Source organism: Chanos chanos, chromosome 8 (genome assembly GCF_902362185.1).
Source record: "Chanos chanos chromosome 8, fChaCha1.1, whole genome shotgun sequence".
In the NCBI taxonomy this organism is placed as follows: domain Eukaryota; kingdom Metazoa; phylum Chordata; class Actinopteri; order Gonorynchiformes; family Chanidae; genus Chanos; species Chanos chanos.
Genome location: NC_044502.1, coordinates 37,847,790 through 37,875,471, shown reverse-complemented (window position 1 = coordinate 37,875,471; position 27,682 = coordinate 37,847,790). Strand labels below are relative to the sequence as shown.

Genomic DNA, 27,682 nt, shown 5'->3' with positions numbered 1-27,682 from the left:
TTACCAAAGCAACAGCAAAGGGTGTTTGCCTCTCCATTATTTACAGTTGGAACTACCCCCACAAAGAGAGTCTGTTGTTATATAATGCGTCAAGAAAGTAGTGAGAACACTGAGAAACCCAAAGAAACAAATGAGATATTGTGGATAATCTTGTTTGCTTTTTAGGCGACTAACAGAGGCTTGGCTGCACACTTTGCCAACAATGGTTAAACTTCAGGATGAGTTTAATCATCGCTCAGGATAAGCTTAAACCAATCCCAGGTGTTGGTTATATTTTTTGTTGATTTCTTTGTGGGAATTTCTGTCATATCCTTCAGCTTTACTGATCAGACAACTTGAATCTCAAGAAATTCATACAATCCTATGTAGCTTTTGTTTGCAAAACATTTTAAGTTTTGGTGATGTCAAGTTTATCATGACCCAGTCGCCAAAATGTTTCACTAAATGTCCACAGTCATACTGGTAAATCTACACCTAGGAGAAGAGAAAGACCTACATGTTACGAGATCTGTATAATTGTGCTAAAAAAGTCTGCTCAAATATTTCTAGTACGATATTTCGGTAAACACTGTTTACATATCGCATGAGACTCGTGCAAAAGGCAGGAAAATGCATTTTATTCCACATATTGCTGCTGAACTAGTTAATGATCAGTGTAAATGAAATATTTTGGTATTTAGAGAGTAAATCACATTTCAAGAATTCATGGTTTTTTGTGCCTGGGTGAAAATTACTGTGAGGAGATAAAATTCTGGAGTTGTTACTAAGGCTACTGTACACACAAAAAGCAAACAACATCGATCTCATCCTTTCTATATTTACCAAGGCACAAGGGGAGCCGAAAGCTTATGTACGCTAGGCGTACCCTGGTCCCCTTTAGTGTCAGAGTTTGCAAAGCATGGAGATTTGAAGGACAAATGTAATATCCAGTGCGCATTTCACCTTATTCAATATTAAGACTTATTCAAGATTAAGACTTACAAAGCTTTTTCAATATTAAGACTTATTGAAGATTAAGATTTATAAAGCTTTTTCAGTATTAAGACTTATTGAAGAATTGGGTGACATTGCTGCAAATACTCACAGGACAAGTAATGTGATTAAAAGAACTTTCTGAGTAGTCCTGCCCATGTCCTTAAAAACAGCAGACAAACACAATAATGCAAAAATGCGTAAGATACTCTAGTCATATTAGTAAATAATTAGATTAGGTAGCCTATGTTGTAACATTGTAAGGTGTTGTTACACAAATTTTAAATTGATTTTTTTTTTCCCTCCTCTGGGTTGACTACTGAAAAATAACTGTTTGTGAAAGTTAAATAACATGTCAAGAATTTTTTTCAAAGAAAATGTCAGAATTATTCTCAAGTTATCCACAAGTGATTGGTCACAAATTTTTAAACACTATGAACCTATGATTGACAGAATATAAAGGCATTCTTCAAGAGTACTTACTTGATGTGCTACAGCTAGCAGTAATAAAGAAATAACTTTATGATTAATGTTGCTTTTTCACTGAACACTGAAGACATAGACAAAGTACTGGCCTTTGCTTGGCGTTTTTATAACGCGTTTGTTGGAAAAAGTGACTCATAAGATTACGCACAACAGAAGGGCACGATTAGATATACTTGCTTTTCATCCGTGTTTGACAGGGGTAAGTGCATAAATTTGGAGGACAGCCCAAACAAAGGACGAACTGTATTTTAGTGTTAGCGATTCTAAATCAAACTGTTGAGAGTGCCTTTATGAAAAAGTAGTATACTTAAATTGTTAGTAGTATATCTGAAGTACACAAAGAGTAATAAAAGTATGTTAACTGAATGTATTTTATTTACATGTACTTTAAGAATACTTTGATGTGTTTTCAAAAAGTATGTTCTAAATGAATATTTTTAATTGATAATTAAAAGACAAAATATTCTCAGTTTAACTTTTAACTTTTGGGGATATCACTAAATCTTTTGTTTGGCTGTTTTGGCTTTTTGTTCGGCTGAGGCAAATTTTAACCCAATGTCCAGACATGTCACATCTTCGCATTCTTTTAAATAAAGTGTTTTTGATGGAATGTTTTTTTTTCATGCATTTTTTCAAGTAACTTTTTACTCACTTCAAGTCGTACATAAATACACTCAAACTCTACAACTGAATGCATTTGCAGTGCATTCTACTTGAAGCAAAGCGTGTAAAAAAAAGGTGATCTTTAGACAACAGTGAACTTAACTGCCATTATATTGTTCCTAATTTTAACACCAAGAAGACAATGGATTTGAGCAGTGATTCAGTGTACCATGAGTATATATTACCATACTATTTATATCTGTACTAAACTACTCAAAAGGGAGAACTGTAGCGTGCTGGGGGCGGGGGGGGGGGGGGGGGGGGTAGATGGGCGGAGCTTCCCAGCATGCCTTGGGCGATGGATTGTTACTTATCTACCTGACCCGGTTCTTTATTGTTCAGTTTATGTTTCCACTTTTGTCTAGCAGTAATGTATGTGTATCGTTCATCATCTAGTCTTTGTGTTGTGTTGATTAATTTGTGTGATGGTTGAACATTATCTGTGCATCGTGAATGTAACTGTCGTCCCAAATAATGTACTTCCCCTCATAGCATATCATAATTTAGGTTTTCTCTTTGTTTAACATACAGTATTGCTAAACATGTGTTCTTATAAAGTGCAAAACTAGTGATATCATTTAAAAAGAAAATCTGGTTTGCAGCAGTACTAAGAGCATAGCTGTTAGAAATACACTGTTCAAAAGTATGCTGGGAACATGTTGCTTGGGAATAAACTTTATAGGATCAGTAACATACTTCTGACCTATTAGAGTGATACATAAATGTATCTTTAGAAGTCTTTCAGTGACTTGTAAATGTTATCTGGACACAATTAAGTTTTAGTTCAGTATATCTATCTTTTTTAACACTTACAAAAAATATTGTGAAAGATAACTACAACAACACTTATTTAATATTCTTGAAGTATGTACTTAACCGTTTTTAGTACAACTTAAGTGTTCTAAAATAACATATTAAAGTAGTATTTGGTGTATTTAATTGATATTAGAATTTAAATCAAATATAACTAACGAATATACTTAAGCTCCAATAAGTTGTTCCAAAATAGTTCATTTGGTACACACTGAAGTGCGATGTGGGCATTAATGGTAGGCTACACTTCTCCGAAGCGCACTTCAGTACACTTTTTTTCCACAAGGGTAGCCTGCCTACTCAGGCTAAAACAGCAAACAGTGCAGAATTTAAATAAAGCAATGCGGTTCAGCTAAGGTATTCAAACGTTCAAATATATGTTATTAAGTGGCACTAAGGCATTTGGTACACTTGTGCCTTAAAACACCATGTAAACCAAGAATCTGGGCTACGGCTGGTCCCTTTGTGATGCTCCACTTCTAATATAATAACACCTTCACACCACTTGATGGCGCCGTCATAAAAAAACATTGGAAACACGTGTGCTCCCCACAGTTTTCGATTCTTGTTGGTTCCATGATGTAATGAAGTAAAAGAGGAGTAAAGATGGCGGAGAACAGCGGCTCTGATCCTGCCGTGGAAACAAACGCTGATGAAAATGCTACCACAAGCGGGACCATAATCATGGTCACAGTTAAAACACCGAAGGATAAAGAGGAAATAGCAATCTCTGAAGATTCATCTGTGGCACAGGTATTCTTGGTCATATAAAAGACTGTTTTGTGATCGCTATCTATGCGACATGAATGGCTACCCAGCCTAGTCGGTTAGTTAGCACTGGTTAGCTCGTTGGCTTACGACGATAATTGCGACAGGGTTCACGCCATTGAGTTTTAACTCGCCGGGAAATGGCTTGTCAGACCACTTTTCACATGGTATATGGTTTAAAGTGTTGTTATTGATATATACAAGGCTAGTATTCTGAAATCGTAATGTTATTTTGACGGTATGAAACCGTCTGACGTGACGCTATGTTAGCCACCGAGCTAGTTGTTAGCTGTCGTACCCGGCTATGGCGGCAGCCAATGAGATGATTCTTCGTAGTAAAAATAGGATGGGGCTCGGTTGATGGTCGATGGTGGTTTATGGCGACATTTAACGATCCACTTATTGTTAACTGACTCTCATTTATTTTCAGTTTATGGTATGAAATGATTATGTTTACTAGTCTGGTGGTGGTCAAACCGAAACGCTTTTCATACTGGCTCTATTTAAATGAGCTTGCTTGCTACCTAGGTAGCTAACTTGCCGGTTTCAGGGAGAAGGTTCTAGTTGCTCACGGGGAGTGATCAAGCAGACTTTTGTTTTCGTTTTGTCGTTTTTATTTTGTCTGAACTGCTTCTCGGTTTCATTTGAACTACATTGCAGCTACATTGAGTTTTGTTTTGGGATATTTGTTCTTGCCCCATTTGTTGTTGACGAGTCATTCTTTACGGTTTCGAGTTAAAGATACATTAACCCTTGATCACACGCTAGACATCACTGTCGTCATCAGTTACTTACAATTTGTCATCGTGCGCACGAGACTTAACGTCATCTGTCGGTTGCCTTATAGTTATGACAATGTATTTTCTTTTTGTCAACAGTTTAAAGAAGAAATCTCGAAGAGATTCAAGGCTAAACAGGATCAGTTGGTCTTGATATTTGCTGGGAAAATCCTGAAAGATGGTGACACACTAAATCAGCATGGCATCAAAGATGGACTAACTGTCCACCTTGTCATCAAAACTGCACAAAAGTAAGACCGCAAAACTTATGCACTTGGATCAACCCAATCACACACACTTGCATATTAATGGTAGTACCTATCACTTATACAGAGAGTAATTCATACCCTAATTGAGATATCTGTAACATGCCAGTTCAAATTAGCTCTTGATGTTAACTGATTATTGGCATGTAATTTCATTCTTGGTATGTACATTCTTTCTGTTCAGGGCTACAGGTGGTGGTAGTTCACAGGCATCTGTCTCCAGCCCTGGAACACCACAGGGGAACAGCAGCAATGCCAGTTCTGCCAACACAAGCTCAACAACTAACTTGGGCACATCACAGGGCAGCGGGCCATCTCCAGCCTCCTCACAACCTGCCAATATTCTAAGTGAGTGGCTGAGAACTGGATACCTCTCATTAATGGGTTGAAGATATTTTCGATTAGTTTTATAACTTGGCGTGTTTACTGATGTATTCTTGTTCTTTTGGCCAGTGAATGTACTTTAAATTGCATCACACAGCCAGGAAAGGTCTCAGTGCCTCACACGGCCATTTAAATACGGTTATTGATGTAGCAATTTTAGCTTTAATGTTATATACATGGAACGAGTCAATTTGTCATGAAATTTGAAGTTTACTACAGTCAACTGACACAAAAAAAGCAGAGTTTAAATTTTACTTTGTTCCAAATAGTTGTGCAATGTCCTCTCAGTATTTTTGGGCTAGTGACAATGGCCTTAGAGGCAGTGACCTGATTGATTATTGTGCAAGCGCTAGAAGTAACCATTTCTCTAGCTGAATGTGATTCACAGAAGGCATATTTCATATTCTCAGGAGTATTTACTGAGGAAGAATACATTTTTTATGAAGGAAGGAAGACAAAACTTGAATCTGCTGTCTGACTGCTATGATACTACTTTAAAGTTTTCTCCATGACTGTTGTAATCGGACCTGAATGCTACTTTTAGGCCCCATTAATGGGGAGTGGTGATCAATTTCAAAAACGTGCTTAGTTGGATGATGTTTCTTGTGAGCACGATACACGCTTGCAGAACATTGGACTGTGGCTTTTAAATTTGTATTTTTCAACAGTGGTGCCATTTTAGAAATTCTATCAAGCTGGCAGAAACAGTTCCAGTAGGTTGTAGCCTTATTAGTGATCTTATAGCATCTGCCGAATGAGATATTCAGATATAATATCAATCATGGGCTATCTGAGCTGTGTATCCTTGATCCATTTTGTTTAACGTGTTTTGATCTGTTTTCTCCAAATACAACTGTTAGAACATAGTAATACAGATTTTTGCCGTAGCACTAAAGATTGAGTTTGTCGCTACAGCAAGGTATCGGAAGTATGTGTTCTGATGTGTCTTGACATATGTGTGGACAGCTGGATTTGGTGACCTGTCAGGTCTGGCCACCCTTGGCATGGGCTCTACCAACTTCATGGAGCTTCAGCAGCAGATGCAGCGGCAGTTAATGTCCAACCCAGAGATGCTCTCTCAGATCATGGAGAATCCTCTGGTTCAGAACATGATGTCCAACCCAGATCTGATGAGACAGATGATCATGGCAAATCCACAGATGCAGCAGCTCATGGAGCGAAATCCAGAGATTTCACACATGCTCAACAACCCTGAGCTAATGAGGCAGGTGAGTCTGGGATAAAAGCAGAGTTACTGCTGTTGGTATGCATCTTGTGTTCCAAGAACATTGTGAAGGTATTTTTTTTCCCCAAAAAAATTTTTCACAACAGTGTTTTTCCCACTCTAGACGATGGAGTTGGCAAGAAACCCTGCAATGATGCAAGAGATGATGCGTAACCAGGACCGGGCGCTTAGCAACCTGGAGAGTATCCCAGGGGGATACAATGCTCTGCGGAGGATGTACACAGACATTCAGGAGCCCATGTTTAGTGCAGCACGGGAGCAGGTATGGTCTCTGTGGGCAGCGACACGCGTTTAGCTTTACAGTGAATTAAACTGATTTAAAATTGTGTTGCCTGTTTACTATGTGATGAGTTTGGTTATATAAAATCACGCTGTCTTTGAGTACCTTCTGAGTGATCTGTCTCCTTTTGCTTCATTATCTAAGACATTGTTGTAGAGCCAAGGTAGCTTATTAAGACTACTCCAGAAAACCTTTTTTTGGTCATTCAGATCTATCTATCTATCTGATTTAGTTTTTTAGATCCATTTGTGAATCCATTTATGTGTCCTAGCTAATAGTACTACTACGCTTAGGGCGGAGTGTCATCCCTAAACTCTTTCATGGTGTTGTATTAACACCTGGAGAATGTTAACTGTATGCAATTCACTGTAAATTTCCCAGTTATTTAGCCGATTTTTTTTCCTTGTTAATAGAGATTCATTTTCTCCTCCTGTTTTTACAGTTTGGAAACAACCCTTTTTCAGCTTTGGGAGGTAATGCAGACAATTCAGGGGCACAGCCCTCTAGAACTGAAAACCGAGAGCCTTTGCCAAACCCCTGGGGTCCCCCTGACACAAGCTCCCCTGAGGGAAGAGGAACAGGCACCTCTAGCAGTTCTACCACAAGCTCGACCACGCCCAGTGTATCTAACCCGCTAGGTATCAACTCCGGCAGCTTGGGAAACGGTACACGCTTATAATTTTCAGGGATAGGGGAATAAAAACTGTCTTTTTTTTTTTTTTTTTCTGTGGTTTTATGTCATTTAATGTTCTGAGTTCATGTGATCATTTCAATAAGCTATATACAGAAAGGAGGAAAATAAGTTATGCTTCACTTGGCACTCCTGGGTTGGACCAAAAATCTCACAGTGGAGCTCATATAGCTCACTTGCTTTTGGAATACTCTCTTTCATAGCCCGTTCACGTTAGCATGGCTTTTCTCTAAATGTCAGGCTTGAGTTCTTACGGGACCAATTCCTGATGGAGCCGGTTGACGTTTGTTGTTTCACAGTAAAACGCTTGGCTTGTGATCATGTTGCTCCTCTCTGGCCCTCAGGTATATTCAACAGTCCTGGAATGCAGAGTCTGATGCAGCAGATCTCTGAGAACCCTCAGCTGATGCAGAACATGCTCTCTGCACCTTACATGCGCAGTATGATGCAGTCCCTGGCACAGAACCCTGACGTCGCCTCACAGGTTAGACCAACATCCGACAGCCCTCATTCAGACAGGGAGACTAATGACTCCCAAATCTGGGACAGAACGCGCCCTGAGACGGAGATGTGAATGTCTCGAATGGCTGCCCGATACTATAAAGAGATGCTCACTTAAAACCAGTATTAAGTCACGTTTCGGATACATGAATCCAAGTTAAGTAATATCACTCATTTCTTTTTCTTATGGTCCATCAGGTTTTGATGAACAACCCCCTATTTGCCGGAAACCCACAGTTACAGGAGCAGTTGAGACACCAGTTGCCTGTATTTCTACAGCAGGTAGTTCTTTAAAAGACAGTTCAATTCAAATTCATAGCCATACTGAGTTAGTTTATGGCTTTTGGGTTTTTAGTGTTTATCATGTAGTGTTTCATTCAACTAATAGGCATTAATACACATCTCAAAGCAGTGTTATTGATGATTCTGCGTCTGAGGTTAAGTTGGAGTGATGATGTTTAACCTCCAGATGCAGAACCCTGAAGCCCTGTCTGTGATGACAAACCCGAGGGCCATGCAGGCCCTAATGCAGATTCAGCAGGGACTGCAGACCCTTCAGACTGAAGCTCCTGGTCTCATGCCAAGGTACGCATATTATTTTGGTTTTTATTTTCCCCCATCTCAGCTTTGTACCATTATCATTTCCCCTTTTTGCCCAACCTGTGCAACAAACGAAATGTAATTTCCTCATTGCAGAGTGGTAATTTAAGATTTTTGGCCTTTCAAAAACTGACATCATACAGCACATGTATTTTCGTGTCAGCTTCAAGAGGTTTTTTTTTTGTTTATTTGATAAGAGTTTATTTGATGTGGGGTTTTTCTAAATAGAAAATTGAACTTTTATGGGTTGATTGTCTTTCAGACCTGAAATTATTAGTGTCTAGTTCAGCTATACCTTCAGTTTTTTGGTTTGACAGATTGTTGTGTTTGAAATGACAAAGCTGAAGTCTTCCTTTGCCCTCTGCAGTCTCGTAGCTGGTGGGGTCCCAGTGCCAGGGGCTCCTCCCTCCACAGGGGTGGCTCCAGAGAACCCGCCTCCCTCTGGCCAGAGCTCCACCCCAGCTGCTGGAACCAACCTATCACAGCAGCAGCTCATGCAGCAGATGTTACAGATGTTTGCCGGAGGAAGTGCATCGGTACAGATTTAACCATTTAACATCTCAAATATCTTGTATCTCAAACACAGCCCAGATAACGGTGGCGCGTCGGTAAAACTCCCGTTAAAATGATCTGGCTTCCTGAAGTGAAAGTCAAAGCTGTGCTTGTCTTAACCGTTTGGTCCGGGAAGCCGTTTTCACTTCTTGTGTTGCCTTTTGCAGACTCAGACTCCTGAGGTGCGATTTCAGCAGCAGCTGGAGCAGCTGAGTGCCATGGGCTTCATCAACAGAGAGGCCAACCTGCAGGCCCTCATCGCAACAGGAGGAGACATTAACGCCGCCATTGAAAGACTCCTCGGCTCCCAGCCCTCTTAACTGTACCATCAGAGAGAGAGAGAGAGAGAGAGAGGGAAAGAGAATGCACGTGGGGGGGCTGGGAGTGTAAGGGGTGGAAAGGAAACTATAAACGAACACAGTCCATCACATTAAATCCAACATGACCCAGATAGAAGGAATTCCAATTATTTCATCTTTATTTTTTTTTTTCCCTCAGTTGATTTTTTTGAAATCATAGGAAAAGGGGGTTTTCAAATTCTTTCTGTGAACAGTGTGCAGCATTTGCTATTAAGTAACACCATATTAGTAGCATTCCCACTTTGCACTCATTGGCTCCCTTTATAAAATGGGGCAATATTTGTTGGCTCAAGCTTAGGTTACCATTCCTTGAAATCAGAACATACTTTTCTGGCGTTTCTGCGGTTTAGGGGAAAAAAAAAAAAATACAAGCAAGTCCCCAGGGCAAATGAACCCCTGTCATTTGTGAGAATGCTCAGTTTACTTCATTTCTCTTTGTCTCTCCTAAGTCATGCCTGACTTGAGATCAGTATGTATAGCAGACTTGTAGAAGTTACCTTTTACTCCCTTACCACCCCTCTTCAATTCACACTGCTTTGAAAATTCCTTGACATTTAACGTGTTAAATGAAATCTAATATACATGAAGATGTTGGAGCACCATAACACCTTGACTTGGATGATCGCTTTAATTTCAGCTACCTAGAGAGGAATGAATTTTGGATTTGATATTCAAGATATTCAGTCATCTCTTTAGTCATTGCCTTTTACAAGGAGTGTGAACGAATTTATGGTGAAGGCTTGTGATGTGGGTATGGTTGTAACAAGGCATTAATAAAATATTTCTCAGCTAATGAGCAGCAGTGAAAGCAGGCACCATTTGTTTTGATCATATCTTTATGCTTTCACATAGAAGCAGTACTTTAGTGCCTGGAAAAGACATGTATTTTTGATCCATCATTCTGGAATTCACTTGACATTAAATCTGGTAACAGCATGATAGTGAAGATGCTAGCTTTTCTGTGCACCAGTTTAAATGCTAACATACAGCATTCTAATGGAACTAACAGTTGAGTTTTGATGTGTATTAAAATGTGTTCAACTTTGCCTTTTGCTTCACGCTCATAATACACTCTTTAATCATTATTAATAATTACACTCAAATAATTTAAATACCTTTGGGTTTGTAATTTATTTAACCTGAGCAGAAGTTAATAGATGATACAAAGTTTTCATTTAAGTTGACTGTGGATTTTAGACATGTGCAAAGTACTGTCTGGGTTTTTATTTTGTTTGTGTTGTACCAGCGACAATCTTTTCAGATTGGGGTATTCAATCATCTGCAACCCATATTATCAGAATAATGCGCCACCCCTGTCGACCTAGATGTGAACCCTGAGTAGGGTAGACAGTGAAGGGTTTACCAGCTCGATCGGGAGGATGGTTGACTTGGAGGAAGGTTAAAAACTGAAGAACTGTCCTTGGATATCATACATTTCATAGCTTTGTCTCCTCTTGAGAATGTCGGGTAAACTTTTTTTTTGCATTTGATGATCTGAAATTCGCCGGAATTTTATGAAACAGTAAAAGCTGGGGCTGTACGTCACGTGAGATCAACTTTCTGACCACAACGAATTGTTCATAGTAAGCGTCATAGTTTCACATATGCTCTAGTTTTGTCAACAACCCCTTCCACATACTAGCATTGTTGTTCAATAGCGATGACGACATGTCAGATTTCGACGAGACAACGAGGTTGTTTGCATAATATCTGCATGTACACGTAGTGATTTTTGTATCTTAAATTATGGGTTTAATCTAGCCGATGTTTCCAGACAAGTCATTTATGGTTTAGACATATTACAAAAAACGACTAGGCTATTTGACAAATTATTGTTTCGCTGCACGATGTCGTTGTGCTACGTCGACTACGTCGCAAGCACGATGACTGGTCAGCTGACTGAAGCGCTACTACATTTCCCACAGTTCTAAGCGCCTCTTGACATGCAGGAAGTTAAAGTCACCTGATCGTTAGGGTTTGTAGAGTCGTGGAAGAGCATACAAACAATTTAATTTATAGCGTTATAGTTGTTGAATTTGTCTCTAGACAAGCAATGTTACGACCGAAAGCACTAACACAAGTTTTGAGTCAGGCAAACACAAGCGGAGTGCAAAGTACCCTGTAAGTTCCTAACCTATACTTAAGGTCTGCTACTACTATATATACTAGATTAGCTGGTTTTAGCTTATTTAGCAAGGTAATAGCGCCAGTTCTTCATCGACAAATATGTGTTCACGCTGTCTACTGGCTATTTGCAATGATTATAATGAATGTTCATTCACTCGTTTCTTTTCGTAAAGTCCTTGGTCACACACTTTCCCCTAAAATTTCCAGGATAACTACCCCGACCAGGTCCGAATTGATTTGATAATGTTACCATTTTAGGCGAAGAAAACGTTCTCTTGTACTTTGATGAGCTTTGTTTATATGTTCATCGTGTGTCGTCCTTCAGGTTACTTAATAATGAAGGTTCTCTCCTGGCCTATTCGGGATATGGGGACACAGATGCACGAGTCACAGCAGCCATTGCTAGCAACATCTGGGCTGCCTACGATAAAAATGGACACCAAGCCTTTAATGAAGACAAACTTAAGTTTATTTTGATGGACTGCATGGTATGAGTAACATTCACACTGATATCAGTATAGGGATACGTTAGCAATAAGTTGTATGTTCAGTGAATGCACGCTTGTGTTTCGAAATTCGGGAAAACGCTCCAAGACTTTTACAATAAAATGAATATCAGTTTTCTAAAATGAATATCAGTTTTCTAATGGAAACAAGTAAGCTAAATGATGGTACATCTAAATTAAAACCTGTACTGAGGACTATTATGTTCTTGTTTAGCTGGAAAAACCTAACTGGTAATGTTTCCATATCGTTCTAGGAAGGCAGAGTGGCCATTACACGCGTTGCAAATTTACTGTTGTGCATGTATGCCAAAGAAACTGTGGGCTTTGGAATGCTGAAGGCCAAGGTAAGAGGTAACAGCACGAGAGTAATGGCTGTACTGTCAGACTACATCCGTCAGTATTGTTTCATGGGCTCAGTGGTGTTGGACTCAGTGATTCTCATGGGTTATCTGATTCATTTTGAGGTTTGAAGAGCGAGTCAAAGGCTGATTAACATTATTAGTATTTGTTAACCTCAGATCAGAAAAATAGGTGCCAAAATGTCTTAATTGTACTTCTAATAAAAATATATATTTTTCGATTTGTTGCAGTAGCATTATGAGCAAAGTTGCTTTAATTATTTCTGTAAGAATGCTGAGATACGATGAGATCCGTATGGTTTTTACATGTTTTTTTTTTTTTTTTTCATGAAATTCAGATTTTCATTTTGTGTTTCTAGGCTGAAGCTCTCGTACAGTACCTTGAGGAGCCCCTAACACAAGTGGCAGCATCATAGGACAACACTGAAACAATGCCTACGTTGTTTCTTTTTCTCAGAGAACAATGTGATCTGTTTTCAACTCAAGTGGCACCAGAGACTGAGACATCCAACATACCTGTCTTTGATTTTAAGGATGTCTTATGTTAATGGTTTTACTATTTATTTATGGGCTAAATTTGTATGCTTAATAGTGTTAAAATGTTTCTGATGGGCTCCACATTTACTTATGTTCTGCCTGTTGCTCTTCTACTAACTAATACTGCAAGTGGTGTTTGGGCAAAACATATAAATGTGCTTTGTTGGCTTTGCATACAACAAATAATTACTTTGTATAATATGCTGTTATTTAATATAAAACTAAGACTGTTCACACAGAAAGTGTTTTTGTGTATTCCTTTCCTGCTAGAAAAGTAGAATATTTGTTTATTGTGGGGGAAGCACCACTGGTTAAAAAAAAAATAAAAGAGATGCTTACTTTTTAAAAGGTAAACGGATAAAATAATATTCAGTTTGCCATTCAGTATAAAAATGTATTTTGAACAAACTCAAATTCAGACTCTGATGGAATTACCTGGCTATCATGATAATAAAAGGCCAATTTAAAAAGATCTGTTCAATATACTCTTTGTATTCTAATTGGTCTCTTTGGTCAAGATAGTATTGTTCAGTCACTGAACCAGGAAAAAAACAGGACGGTTGAGTGTAAGATGAGTGTTATACTCCATTGAACTGTGTAAAAGTCAAGTCTAAAAGTCAAGTCACTGTGTGGAGTTGTTTTCTGTTTTGTTTTTCTTTTTTGGTACATTGGGAGAGGCTTCTCCAGCCAAAGCTGACATTTAGTGAGTACAAGAGCACAGTGATTGGTTTTCCATTGAAAAGGGACGTCTTCCTGTCCCCTAGTAGTGTTATTTGCCAAGCAGGAAATATGTAAGAGTTGGTTGCATATAACTGCACCTGTAGTTGCTCTACTTGTTCAACCTGCTTTGAATCCTAACAAAAGGCACGCCTACCTTCCACCCCACCCCCAGTGCACTTGTCAGCGGAACTACCTGGCGAAGCAATAGGGCTAGCTCTTTGTACAAACAAGCAAGTTTTCAATCAAACACACTGAGGGGCCGTTACGCACTGAGCTGAGCTCTCGTTTCTTCAGACATTCCCCATTGCTCTTTCGCACTCTAAAACTGGGATAGTGGTGTGACATTGCCAACTCTCGTCTCTTCCTTCAAACCTTGGCACTTTGATGAATGTACTAATCAAGATTTAGTGAGGAGGAACTACTATATGGGCAGAAGATGGGGTCAGATGAGGCCTACAACTTCGTCTTTAAGGGTGAGAGAACTTTTTTTTTCTAAAAGGGTTCACATTATAGCTTTGTGCAAGAGAAATGTAATTATGCAAATGTGACTTAGGATGTGTCATTCAGTGACATATTTGTTGTCAATCTGAGACTTTGCAAGAACAGTCAGCCACAACTTAGAGCACCGTGAGTGAGACATAATATGTTTTAGACAGGTAATACTTGACCAATGATTATGATTCAATGTTAGGAGCAAGTTGCCAATTAATCCTGTGCGAGTGGATTTGAGACATGTCTGTGCTGCAGAAACAGAGAATGTGTGAAAGTTTTTTTACTGTTGAATCCATGTTGGAAGTGAGACACAGTCATTAGAACAGAGAATATAAGGAACAGACAAAGATGCTTTAGTTCCCAAAGGACAGAATAGAGCAGGAATAGTAATACTAATGCTACATACTTTATTTATATGTAATTCCATTAGTGTGATGATAAGTAAATCAATAACAAACCCTTGCAATAATTGCTTTTGATGGACATTTCTCAAATCTAATTGCTTTATGCTTTTCATGTCTCTCGATATCATTCCATCCTAAAAGAGAGACGCAAGTCCATTCTTTGTCTTAAATATACAATTCAGCCTTTCCCTCAATCTGGTGATGCGATCGCTGTCTTTATCACTTATTCTTTCATTCCATTCATTCCCATTTCAGTGTACTTGTGTGAGGCAATGGTTGCTGCACTTAAAATGACCCACTGATCTTGGTATGCCATACAACCATTGGTATGTTGCTCACACAGGGGTGCAAGTCAAGTTAAACACATGTGGTGTCATACTGAGGGCAGGTAACATTGTTCTGTAGCATGATGGGGTGATAAGAAAACAAGAAACCCCAGATTATGGGCCTCAAGGAGAGAAGGGAACTAATCACTCATCAGACAAGAGTGAGCTGTTTATAATTTTAAGGTACTTTTCCTATGTTTACATTGAACAGTGAGCAGTTAATGCACATATGCAGTGTATGCAGAGTTTGATAAAGCTTTGATATAACTCAGTCTTTATGATAGTGGTTTTCTGCTAGACATACAAAGTAGCCCCTGTAGAATATTCCAAGGTCTTAGTCTGATTTGCCATGGCAACCGGTGTATTGTTTGCACAAGATAGGTTACTTAGTAGGAAGGAGGCCTTTTGTTTTTAACATGTTTCCCAAAACCCACTGTAAAAGAATGATCTGCCAGTGCAGTAAACAATTACCTGAAGCAGAAATGTGGAAGAACACATTAAAATTCAGTTGCACTGTCATCCAAGGTTAAAATTTTGTGGATCGTGTAAGCAAGTGAAAATGTGCATTTTCACAGCCAGCATGACACAGTCAAATAAAAGGAAGACTAATAATACTCGTGAAGTCAGCTAATGTTTTTCGATAAAGCTGTTGTGAATATATGAAAGTCACGCTTCTGAATTTCCATGCTTTTTCTGCCTTCTTTCAAACACTCAAGCTTGCTTGATTCCATTTTCACAGTTACAGAGTGACCATGTCCGATGAAGAGATCTTTTGTCACACATAAAAGAGTTTTCGTCATACATGAAAGTCTGACATGTGTGTATGTCATACGTCGCTGTATTTGTGCTCATTGGCTGTGTATGTAAAAAAAAAAAAAACACTGTGGTGCCACCCTCAGTTTTCAGTTGTTCCTTGTTTCAGTTAGCTGCCTCTCCCATACTTCCTACTTCCCATAAGACGAGTCATAGAGACATATGTCATGCAGGAAGACTGTGAGCGGTTTTTACAAAATGATTTTTTCCCCCACTGTTTCACAACACTACAGATTTGTAAAATGCCTTCCTGATTTCTACTTCAATGAAGTAAACCTATAAAAATATACAATCATTTCAACTGTGTAAATGAGGATTGAGATAAAGGCAAAATCAGTCCATTGACTTAAGATTTTTTAACCACACAAGGTTTTATGTCTCCTACTGTTTCCGCCAATCCAGGAAAGAAAACAAAACAACAGGGATACATCGAAAGATTGTTCATTTTTCTTTTCTTTTCAATAAGAGATTAACTTTGTTGGATTTAAACAACCTAACAATGCGTTTCCTTTAGAAAGGTCATCTAATATTCTCCCATAGGAACCACAGGTATGATGGTGTTTTCCATTGTTGCAAGAATACTCCTACTTTTTATGACATGTTTGGACTTACTGATTTCACCTTTAATATTGCTCAAGGAGTGTCTGATGACAGGCTATTAGTTCAGTATGGTTGAGGGTTTGTTTTGAGTCAACAGCTTTCATGTATCTTAACAGCTTTCACTCCATAATCAGGGCAGTGTCAGGTTGAAGTGTAAATAATTCTCAGAAGCTCAGAGACATTGGCTGTGCATTGCAGGTAGAGTCAATAATGCAATGAAGGTACAATACAAAGTCTAAAACATGCATTAATGAGCTATTATGTTTTACTTGTTAGATAATTTTCATTTCATTGCTGTAATTTGTTTATTAGGTCAGAATATCGATAGACAAAAGCTATGTGAATAAGCACACTGTGTGGCTCAATCTAACGCTACCTACCACCTACAAAATATACCCAGTCATGTTTTTAATATGATTAAATTGTGATTCATCATTGAGCTGTGTATACTTTGGTGGAGTTCAGCTTGTGAAATGGGTGTTACTGAAGAACAAAAAGTAAATAAATAAAGGCCAACGCAAGCTCCTAGCGACATGCAAAGTTTAAACGATTCCTATTTCATTATGCTTTTTTCCCCCCCCAGTGGTTTTGATCGGAGAATCCGGTGTAGGCAAGAGCAATCTGCTTTCACGCTTCACCAAAAACGAGTTTAACCATGACAGTCGGACAACCATCGGAGTGGAGTTCAGCACACGGACTGTGCAGCTACGAGGACTCACCATCAAGGCTCAGATCTGGGATACAGCCGGCCTGGAGCGGTATCGGGCCATCACGTCAGCGTGGGTAGCATGAATGGTTTAGAGCTTTTCAAGTACAACTGCAGGGTCTTGTGAGAATTTTAGAGGCTTTTGTTTTAAATGTATATCAAGCATGTTTAAATGTATATCAAGCATTTAAATGTTTATCTCTCATTGTAATGCCCTACTCGTTGTTGGCCTGTGTTTTTATTGGTATATTTGTTGCTCGACATTATGTAACAATGTATTTTATTTGTTTAATGGTACTGTCAGTCTTCTCTTCAAATCATAATACGCTGTTAACTTTATGGGTCAACCAAATGTAGCGTCTTAAATGATCCTGTATGAGGTAATTAGCAGAGGTATTATTAAAGGTATTTGAAAAAAGAGTGACATTAGATGTTAATCATCGTCAAGGACTATAGTGAACAGCATTGTGAAAGCAAACTCACAGTTCAACAAGTTTATTTGGCATGACAGTTCTTTAAAACTTAATACGATTTGGAAATATCCTGTAAACATATCCACTTCTCAAGCATTTGGTCTGACAAATTTTTAGTTATTTAGGACAGCTGCTCAATCCTCATATTCTTTCCCAATGACTTTACAGCCTGGAAAATATTTTAGGCATGAAGGGAATAAAAGCATGATTTCCATTAAAGCAGTGTTTGGGTTTGCCAAGAAAAATCATTGACTTTACTGAGGAATCTCTTTTGAAACCTCGCTCAAATCCGCCGTCTTACAGTTTTTTTTCAGATGATCAAAACCCATCAAAATATTCCTTCTATATCACCTTTCTTGGACCTTGTGCAGACAGCGAAATGTCAATTTCATGCTCTTATTTGTTTTTTTTTATGTTCAACATAGTTACTACAGGGGAGCGGTTGGGGCTCTGCTGGTCTACGACATTTCAAAACACCTTACCTATGAAAGTGCAGAACGCTGGCTGAAGGAACTGTATGATCATGCAGATCCCCATATTGTTGTTATGCTAGTGGGCAACAAAACAGACCTGGCATCAGTGAGAGCCGTGCCTACTGAGGACGCAAAAGACTTTGCAGGTGCTCTCGAAAGATGTTCTATTTAAGTGTTTTGTTGTTGTTTTTTTACCACAAAACCTGTGTCATAAAAATTATGGGAGATTGAATGTGACTTTTGTTTGGGTGATGATATGTGTATAATGACATGAAATCAGGCTGAAAGGGCAGAAGAAAACAGTGTTATAGTGACTGCCTCCTTCTTGTCTTTTCAGAAAAGAATGGCTTACTGTTCATGGAAACATCAGCTTTGGAATCCACAAACGTGGAGGCTGCGTTCAACAATGTGCTTGAAGGTACACCAACAGTATTCACAGTTTACAGGCTTTTTTGTAGACTGAAGCCCTATGGTTAAGTTCATGTAACCTGACAGCACTATATACAATTTCTTCTTTCATAGTTCCCATTCTCTTACTATTCTGAATGTTTTCTGTGTCCTCCATTTTAGAAATCCACAAGAAAGTAAGCAGCAAAGAGGTGACCAGAGGATCCATCAATGCTGTGTCACTGTCCAACCCTAAATCTCAGTCAGAGGAGAGCCAGGAGGAAAAGAAGCCCTGCTGTAAGAACTTGTGAAAGTACACTCTGGAGTCAGGGTGAATGGGACAAGGTTTGGAGAGTGCAGAGCTGTGATTTACTCCACCATTACAATTGGCATAGTAGAACCTCTCCATCCTATCTACTCTGTGAGAACAAAAATAATAAACCAAGTGATTCACTGAGTGACTGATATGAACCTCTTGTAATGTTACATGGAGTGTGATGACAGTAATAAATGAGTTGTGTTTTTCTATAGGATGATGGTTAATTTTTTTTTTCAGCTAATTCTCTTATTTCTCTATATAATAGAAAGGCGACCTGCATTAGAAGGGAGCATATTGTATGTTATTTATAAAGTGCAATGAAACATTTTAAGAAGATGTAATGTGTTGTGGTTTCTGTAATGCATTCATTCAACTGATCTAATTACTTTGGGAGAAATTCCAGTATTAAAAACTATAATTTCAAAAAATGTAACTCTGACACTAGAAATTTAAGGTCGTAACATCAAACCAAATTAAAATTGTATTTAATGTTGCAGTGATTGTTTTTTTTTTTTTTATCATCTTTCATCACTATAGTTTTTCACCTGCTAATTGCTAAATCTGTTCAAAAAAATAAATAAATGATGTACATGTTATTCCACTGTGTCATTTAATTATTTTTGGTACAATTAAACTGTTATTTATATAGAATAAATGCACACAAAGACAACAATAATTTAAGGAACAATATTAATCTAATGTGCTACTCCATAAGTACATGTGTTTTACTTACGTTAGCACAACATTGCATGACCTCTGTTGATGAAATTTTCTATGTCTTGATTTTGTCTATATAATAATGGACTCTAGGATCAGGAATCACAAATCTAGCCCAAACCAAATTCCAAAATTAGCTGATGTCCACCCAAATGTATAACAATGCGCTGAGTTCCCTTAATTTCCTTATTGAAAACAGAGAAACAATTTTGTTTCCTAAGCTGCTATAAATGCCAAATACATCACTGGAAAATCTCTCACACAATGTGCTCATCAGTGTTTTCTAGATGGCAAAACAGCGTAAACTTTTGTAGCATGTGTTACACATTTATATGCACATCGATATGAGTCTTATGCAGAACACTGAAGTTCTCCTGTTGTGACGTTGCTGAAGAAAACACTTTACTCACAAAGACCTATACTTATTATGCCTCAAATAATCCGACATTCAGACTTTGCTAGCCACAACTCCTCTGCAGTTTGAAGATTTTTATGACACTTTACAGGGTGCAAGAAGACAAGCCCCCAATCCATTCCATTCCCTGAACTGGCCAACCAGCTCAACAACCTCCACACCTGTTTTGAAAGACATACACTACAACCCTCCCCAGCCCACCCACCAAAGACTGCACCCTGACTCAGACTCAACCTAAGTCTTCAGGGTACCTTCAACCATCTGGTTTCTACAGGCTCTTATGTTCCCAGTATCCTGTTTGTGGACTTCAGTTCTTCAGTTCGGCTGGGACCTTACAGGTTGAACTCCCCTCCCATCGGCACTGGTGTACCATGGATATGTGTTCTCTCACCTCTCCTCAACTCCCTGTACACTGGTGACTGCTATGCTGTGTTCTGGTAACAACTTGGAGCTTAATGCACAAAAAAAAAGGCTGAGATGCTAACTGATTTCTGTAAGAAACCATGTCCCCATCTCCACCTCATAATCAGCACCACAGCTGTGAATGCGGTGGAATCCTTCAAATTCTTTGGAACCACCATATATGATACACTCCTGTAATCTCAAACAGGAGCACAACACCAACACAATCATCAGAAAAGTCCATGAGAGGGTGTTGTTCTTGAAACAGCTGTGAAATCCCAGCGTCTCCTGACACACTTCTACAAGCTGACCACTGAGAGCATCTTTTTCATTACTGTGTGACTCAGCTCAGCCCCCATCCACACAAAACACAGACTACAACAAATTATTTGGATGGCAGAGAGGCAGACTAGCCAACAGCAGCTCTCAGTCAAGGAGCTGCATGACCCTAGACTCAGGCATTGAGTGAAAAAGATTGCCACTGACCCCAGTCACCCAGGCAACCACCTCTTCCAGAATCTAGCAACAGAAAAACTGTACTGTACTATCAGGACAGGACTAGTACGACACAATGCTTGAACGATTTCTTCCCAAAAGCAGTATCTCTGCTCTAAAAGCCCCCCATGTCCTATGGACAGTGACCCGACTTTAGTAGTTCTAAAGAAACATTTGTTTTTGACATTAACATATGCAAAAAGAAACAAGAAGGGGAAAAGTGCGACATCCATCTCTGCCTCTATATTCCCAAATTTCAGTCCTCTCGGAACTGCGGAAAAGCGTGCATAGTCTAGTAGTAATACTTAGTGGTGTATCACAAGTAGTAGATACAGTAGGAATATTTAGTGGAATATTTAGTTACCCGTGTATTCAGCAGAAACAATCGTTCACTAATTTCTCAGAGTATGAGGACAGTTTATTCATAGAGTAATATTAACCGGCAAAATATTTCTAAAAAACAATGTGCGGTTGGCTTCATATAAACCGGGTCGTTGATTACTATAATATGGCCCTACAAAACGAGGCAACCTGTGACGTTGCACACCTGCACAGATACAGCATTGCCATTGGTAAACTTGTGTGCCTGATAGGTGACCAAACCAATCTTGTGCAAGCCAGGTGACAGGTGTTTGCCAACTATAGACCATTTAAAACAGTATGAAGGCGGGACTACATTTTAGCATTACGTCGCTCGGAAATGGAAAGCCATAAGACTGCGAAAGGATACAGGAAAACTTTCATGACACCAGCCAGTATTTGAATTTCTTATAGTAACCTGGTCCTTTCCGAGTGAGATAAACTTCAAATATTTCCGAGAGAACATTTAGCTAGTTTACTGATTTGTGGACAGAATTTTTACTGGTGACAACCACGAAGCTTATGTTAAGTAAGCGAAGGCAGCGTTCGTTACTAGCTTGCTAGCTGGCGAGGTACATGAACAAGTTTCTCTGACTTTTATCATCAAGTGACAGGTACAATCCTAGCTACACTGTCGGCAATTTAAAGGTGGTTATAACAGCAGTAAAGTGAATTTATACAAACAGTAAGAAACAGCGCAAAGCAATGACGGGTCGAGAGGAGGAGTACGATTATCTTTTCAAAGGTGAGTTCCTACAACGTCAGCACTGTCTTGTCAGTTCGTCTCTGGATTGACCTTACTGTGTGGTGTTCCATTGTAGAGAGCGTTTTAAGCTAGAATTTGGATTTCGTCGCCAACTTTCTCAGCTAGATATAATTTAACGACACCATGTTCATCTTCACTCAGTATCAGTATAGTTTTATTTTTGTTTTTGTTTTTCTTTCTTTCTTTGTTTCTTTCTTTCTTTTAAATCACAATTGTGTTCTTTTTGTGGAAATCCTTGTTTCTTATCAATCTCAGTGTGTGTCACAATTTTTACGCTAACTGAAAGTCTGACCTTTTTATCGATCTTATTTCTAACTAACTTTGCTGACATAGTGGTGGAAGTGCTGCTTATGCACTTCAGAGGGAGTATGGCTTAGTAACGTTTGGTTGTCCGTCATCACACGTGAGAGGTTATGTGATGCAATAAATTTAACCCTCACCACCAAACACTGTTAGGTGACAGCCACTACACAGACAGAGTTGTTGTCCTTGAAAGACATCAGTTGATACAGATGAATTTCCTCCGTTTACATGTTCTATCATTGCTAGTAATTAGGACCCACGATCAGAAGTTCTCTTGGTAGTGCTCAGATTACTCGCAGTACAGCTGTACAGCCTATGTAGCCAATGTAGATTGTCTGGAAATTATCTTTCTTGAAAACGAAAATTATCATGTGGTCTTTCTGTAAATGACTCGCATACATATTAATAAACCTTCGCCTTGCCTTGTGAAAAATACATGACATGAGAATCACCCACAAATGCCTGCACAGTCTTAAGTGGACTTCGAGAACCTAGGCTTGATATGACACTTTAAAACATCAGGACAGGATTTAAAAGACTAGAATTTGAACTACAAGCTGACGGATAGGAGGAGAGGAATGATATGTTTCTGGCCTTTTGTTCCTAAGTGGAGTGAGTGTTCCGTGTAGTAGAACTGGAAAGACCTGCATGAATCAAGTTGTATGTGTCGTATATTGACAAAATCCCTGAGCTTTGGACAGATGAGAACTTAAAGTCATAGCTCTTTCATTTGCCTGTTATTGTCTGGAAAAAAGCTTCATTACTTTGAGTCAAACAACAACAAGACAAACCTTGCATTGGAATTTTACATGGAAATTGACTACCAGAGGTATTGTGAAGCTCTCTGTTTGCCAAAGAATGAAGGATTCCTCCTCCATATTTTACCATTAACAAAGAGCCCCACCTTTGAGGCTCCACTGCACCCCTCACGGTGTGAGTCAGTGAGTGTCTGTGAATCACTGTTCAATACGTGAAGCTCAGCCTGTTTCTGCTGAAGAGCAAGTTGACCAACTTTCCAGGATGAGAATTTTAGATTCTTTCTGGAGGAGATAAGGGAGCATACAATTTTAGCCATTTGGGGAAAAAATAAAACATGAAAGCAAATATTTTGAACTTGTTCAAGCAGTTGATTTTTGTTTACGTATTTGTTTTTTGTGTGTGTTTTTACCAATAGTGTAGACTCTTGTGGACAGCAGCTGGTACAGGCCTATGTGTATTGTCACAAAAACAGACATTTTTAAAGTCCTCTGTGTTCTCTCATATGCTGATTTAAGACTCAAAAAAGTGCTAACTAGATCAATTGTGTCTGTAAAGGGTAAGGCATAACCATTCCTTTTATTTCACAGTGTTGTGTAGAATATAATAAATGTGGAGAATATAATCTCCCTGTGTTGTCATTTCATTCATTGTGACAGCTGCTTCTGTAACACGCCCTTTAAGTGTGTGGAATATTTGTCTCTCATTAATGACCATGGCTTTTGTCTAGTTGCAAGACCAGTTTTCTTATTCTTTACAGTACTCAGTAACCCTTCGCCTACAACGTTTATCTTGCATTGCCCATGCAGTGGTCTGGAGCCTCCTTGAAATTCAGATGACCAGTCCGTGATAGAAGCACTCACTGTGTCTATACGAAGTGTGTTAATCTGACACGTGGGCGTGCTTTTACCTTGCAGTGGTACTGATTGGTGACTCAGGTGTGGGGAAGAGTAACCTTCTCTCCCGTTTCACCCGCAACGAGTTCAACCTGGAGAGCAAGAGCACCATCGGCGTGGAGTTCGCCACCCGCAGCATTCAGGTGGACGGCAAGACCATCAAAGCTCAGATCTGGGACACGGCAGGCCAGGAGAGATACCGCGCCATCACCTCGGCGTGAGTGTCTCGCCTGACACCATATCAGCACCTCAAAAGCGGCGTAGTTTTTAAAGTTGCCGCTGCTTATTAGTCTGGTGTTCATGAGGGGTAATGTGGTAAGAGAAATACGAGGAGGTCATTCAGTCATCTGGTAATGAAGTGGTAATGAAGCCGTTGTTGTATTCTCAGGTATTACAGGGGTGCAGTGGGTGCGTTGCTTGTGTATGACATTGCCAAGCACCTGACGTACGAGAACGCGGAGCGCTGGCTTAAGGAGCTGCAGGACCATGCCGACAGTAACATTGTCATCATGTTGGTGGGCAACAAAAGTGATCTGCGTCACCTGAGGGCGGTGCCCACCGACGAGGCGAAGGCATTTGCGGGTCAGCATTTGTTTATTTTTTATTGATTTACTTGTTTAGGGATTGATTTCAAGTCACGTGGGTTAGAGTCATTTTATTGGAAGAGGGGAGTTTTGAAAGGCTGTTTGAATTCTTTCTGTTTTACAGAGAAGCATGGATTATCTTTTCTGGAGACATCTGCGCTGGATTCTTCTAACGTGGAGCTGGCGTTTCAGACGATACTCACAGGTTAGTTTCCAGGACGCGGACACACGAATACACACAAACTGTTTAGGATTGCTTCATTCTGTCACCAATAGATGGCAGCAACATCCAGCAGAAGTAACAGATTTTTTTTGTTTAGCACCGTTTATGTTGCGAGTTAAGATATTCAGTTCTGGTTATTAATTTATTTTTTTATACTTTGCTGTAGTTGACTGATAGCCTATACATAGTGAGTAAGTTTGCACTTTGGATAGCTCCAGGCAGTGTTGCTGTCTTAATCCCCGTTTCACTGACAAAATCACAAGTCTTTTCTCTTTTCTCCATCTTTTCTCTCCCCTGCAGCTATCTATCGCATTGTGTCTCAGAGGCAGATGTCCGGGCGCAGCGATGCAGACTTCTCACCAAACTCTAACGTGGTACCCATCACTGTGCAGCCGACACAGAGTAGCTCTAAGCAGGGTGCTTGCTGCCAAAGCAACTGAATTGTCTGGGGCCGCTTGGTTATTCTGGGTGAAAGGTGTACCTCCAGACAGACGGCAGGGTGGGCTGCAGTATGGACTACTTGTGTGTCAGCCTATGTTCTGTTTGTGGTGTGTTCTCTATGCAGTCTATCATTGTCAAATGCAATAAGCATTTTTGTACAAAACCCAGAATTTGTGAGTAATAAGCTTTAAAACTATGAAAAGGAATGGTGAAGGGTAGAGTGTGTCAGTGCTTTTTCTCAGGACTGATGCATCAAGCCTGTTTTCACACTGATTGGATATTTTAAGTTTGTTTGTTTTATGCACAGTCTGCTCTGTCTCTAATCTTCTTTTCTCGTCACTTTTATCACTGTTTTTCTCCACATTAGACTCACACAGAAAATTAGATTCGAGTAAGCCTAGATGTATTTCTTTCAGGTTTTACCATGTACTTTTCATTTACATGGCTTACAGGGTAAACAGAGAGCTACAAACAAAATGTATATTGCAATTAATAGACGAAACCAGTAAGCGATTAGATGGTGTTATGTTAACTACCAACTGTATAGCTACAGATGGGGGGAGAATGAATTAGTTAAAGATCAGCACATTCTTTCCACGCTATCTGTACTTTTTGACTTTCTCTTGTGTTGAACAGAGCATAGATGTTTTATTAGCCTTTGAATCTTTGCTCAAGGGATATGTTTGCCCTGACAAGTTCATCACACTGTACCCTCTCTCTAAAACCTAGAGTTACTCAAGGAGTTTCATAAATATCCTAACTGTATTTATTTTTAAACTTTATTTTGATGTTGTGGTTCTGGGGTTGTAATTTGACTAGAGGGATAGTACAACATTGATTTATTTGAGCATATGTTTGATTTCTTTCGTTGTTTCACTGGGTAAAGCTGCTTGTATTAAGGGACTCTTTTTCTATGGCTTTTTTTTTTTTTAAATTAAATTATCATCAGTGTACACTAGATACAACTTCACCTTCAGAAATGATTCTTTTGATTTGGTTAATGCAGAACAAAGACACTTAAGTATTTCACTGAATATTTTATAAGTTACTTTGAGAATGTTGCGTAGAATGGAAGCCCATGCTGGCAAACAATATTTTAAGGTTTACACCCTCTGAACTCTCATGATGATGTTCCATTTGAATGTCCTTTTTCTACACACTACTATTCTTAAAATAAAATCGTCCTATCACTGGCACATTAAGATATTGACACTTCAGTTTGAAAAATGACTCGCATTGTCTCTTCGAGATGGAGTGGTCTCTCCTATGCAGTCTTCTGGGTAAATGTTTAAGCCATTTTAACCTTTTTGTGGTTGGTAACATGAAAGGCAGAGAAACAGTGAGCTGGGACGCAGGCTTATATGAGTGAAGCCTTCTCAACTGGATGGACGTATTATGTTGCAGGGTTGAGCAATACAGGCACTCATTGCCTGCTCACTGAGGATGTCTGATCTACTGGAGAAGGTTGACTTACTGTAAATGAAATCCTTATTGCCATTTCCTATTATCTCCTGTATGTAACTTGAAGAGTACCATGCCTTTTGGGACCCCTCGGAATTTTTGTCCCAGCTCTTTCTCTCCGTTTCTTTGTGCTCTGGATTGAGTTCTGACTTTTTGTTTTTTTCTACATGGTATGGTTTAAGGGGTTTGGTGGACCGCTCTTAGAGAGGTCCACCTTTACTGGAAGGACAAATCTGAAATTTGGTGCGAAGCCATTGAAGCAAGGTCATTTTTAACTCCATACCGAAAGGGATAATTCTGTTCGAGGCAAAGGAAAGGGTGTCGGGAGCTGAACTGATTTGGCTAAAAAAAAAACGACCTTAAAAAAAACAACTCTACACTTGAAAAGATATTCAAAGAAATGATCATGAAATCGTGAATGGGAGATGGCTGATCTAAAATGTATGTCAACTGCGTAGTGAGGATCAAGTCAGTCGATAGTCACATCATTGATTTGTTTTGACTTTGAATGATAGAACTAGGTACCTTTCACTCACAGAATGACTAGTTTTACTCAAGGGCACTAGTGGCATCCTTCTAATGGTATGGATTGGGAGAGGTTTTCTGTTTAATCTTACATCTGTATATTTGGATAATATATGTATAAATAAAATATATTTGTTATTCACTGTGTGCTTTGTTTTTAGATTCCAACCACATATAGTGTGTGACAACTAGAATACTACATTTATGAATAAATCTGAACAAATATTGGATCAGAACAAAGGGAAATGATAGGAATTTTGAGATGGTTTGTTTTATTAGAAACATTTACAATACATTTTGAATCTTGGAAAAAAAAAGACAAATCAAAACTAGTATGGATACACTGATGAAATATCAAAAAATGAAACTCACAAAGAACATGTGCTATAAAATAAACCAGCAAATTTTGCATGCCTTATGTGGGCATGACACTGAGCAATAAAGTTCAAAGAAGACTTCTAAAGTAATGGCTGGCCATGACCATGGTATGGCAAACCCTTCTCACTCACCACAGAGAAACCAGACACTAGTACCAGGAGCTGCTGGTCTGAACTAATGCACTAAAACTACAATAAGTATTGGTATGAAACACTTCTACTGTGCTGGAAGATTCTGAAAGCTACCAAAGACTGTCAGACTGGATACAGCCATCTGCGAAAAGACTACGAAAATGACTGTCTAAGCCCTGTTTCTCCACTGTCATTCAGGACTGAAAACCACATGATGCTACACAGTT

General features: G+C 39.1%; 4 protein-coding genes across 5 annotated transcripts; all 4 read left to right on the top strand.

Annotated features, from left to right (window-relative positions):
* The first annotated feature begins 3,540 nt into the window (after positions 1-3,540).
* ubqln4 (ubiquilin 4) lies at positions 3,541-10,406 on the top strand. Its single transcript, XM_030781792.1, has 11 exons — positions 3,541-3,687; positions 4,581-4,732; positions 4,932-5,095; positions 6,098-6,360; positions 6,481-6,639; positions 7,100-7,322; positions 7,693-7,832; positions 8,048-8,131; positions 8,319-8,434; positions 8,817-8,985; positions 9,169-10,406. Exons 1-11 carry the CDS (start codon positions 3,541-3,543, stop codon positions 9,319-9,321), a joined length of 1,770 nt encoding a protein of 589 aa, XP_030637652.1. The 3' UTR covers positions 9,322-10,406.
* A 916-nt stretch (positions 10,407-11,322) lies between these two features.
* On the top strand, positions 11,323-13,116 carry lamtor2 (late endosomal/lysosomal adaptor, MAPK and MTOR activator 2). 2 transcript variants are annotated; one of them, XM_030782262.1, is made up of 4 exons: positions 11,323-11,481; positions 11,813-11,975; positions 12,248-12,337; positions 12,712-13,116. In XM_030782262.1, the coding sequence occupies exons 1-4, from the start codon at positions 11,414-11,416 to the stop codon at positions 12,766-12,768; spliced, it is 378 nt and encodes a 125-aa protein (XP_030638122.1). In that variant the 5' UTR covers positions 11,323-11,413; the 3' UTR covers positions 12,769-13,116. The 2 variants fall into 2 exon arrangements, with proteins under 2 accessions (XP_030638122.1, XP_030638123.1); XM_030782263.1 differs by lacking the exon at positions 12,248-12,337.
* Positions 13,117-13,996: 880 nt separating this feature from the next.
* rab25b (RAB25, member RAS oncogene family b) lies at positions 13,997-18,645 on the top strand. The gene is made up of 5 exons (XM_030781393.1): positions 13,997-14,082; positions 16,828-17,023; positions 17,849-18,042; positions 18,234-18,314; positions 18,467-18,645. The coding sequence occupies exons 1-5, from the start codon at positions 14,046-14,048 to the stop codon at positions 18,592-18,594; spliced, it is 636 nt and encodes a 211-aa protein (XP_030637253.1). The 5' UTR covers positions 13,997-14,045; the 3' UTR covers positions 18,595-18,645.
* A 2,693-nt stretch (positions 18,646-21,338) lies between these two features.
* Positions 21,339-27,024, top strand: rab11al (RAB11a, member RAS oncogene family, like). Its single transcript, XM_030781120.1, has 5 exons — positions 21,339-21,736; positions 23,734-23,929; positions 24,101-24,294; positions 24,421-24,501; positions 24,820-27,024. Exons 1-5 carry the CDS (start codon positions 21,697-21,699, stop codon positions 24,957-24,959), a joined length of 651 nt encoding a protein of 216 aa, XP_030636980.1. The 5' UTR covers positions 21,339-21,696; the 3' UTR covers positions 24,960-27,024.
* The last annotated feature ends 658 nt before the right edge of the window (positions 27,025-27,682 follow it).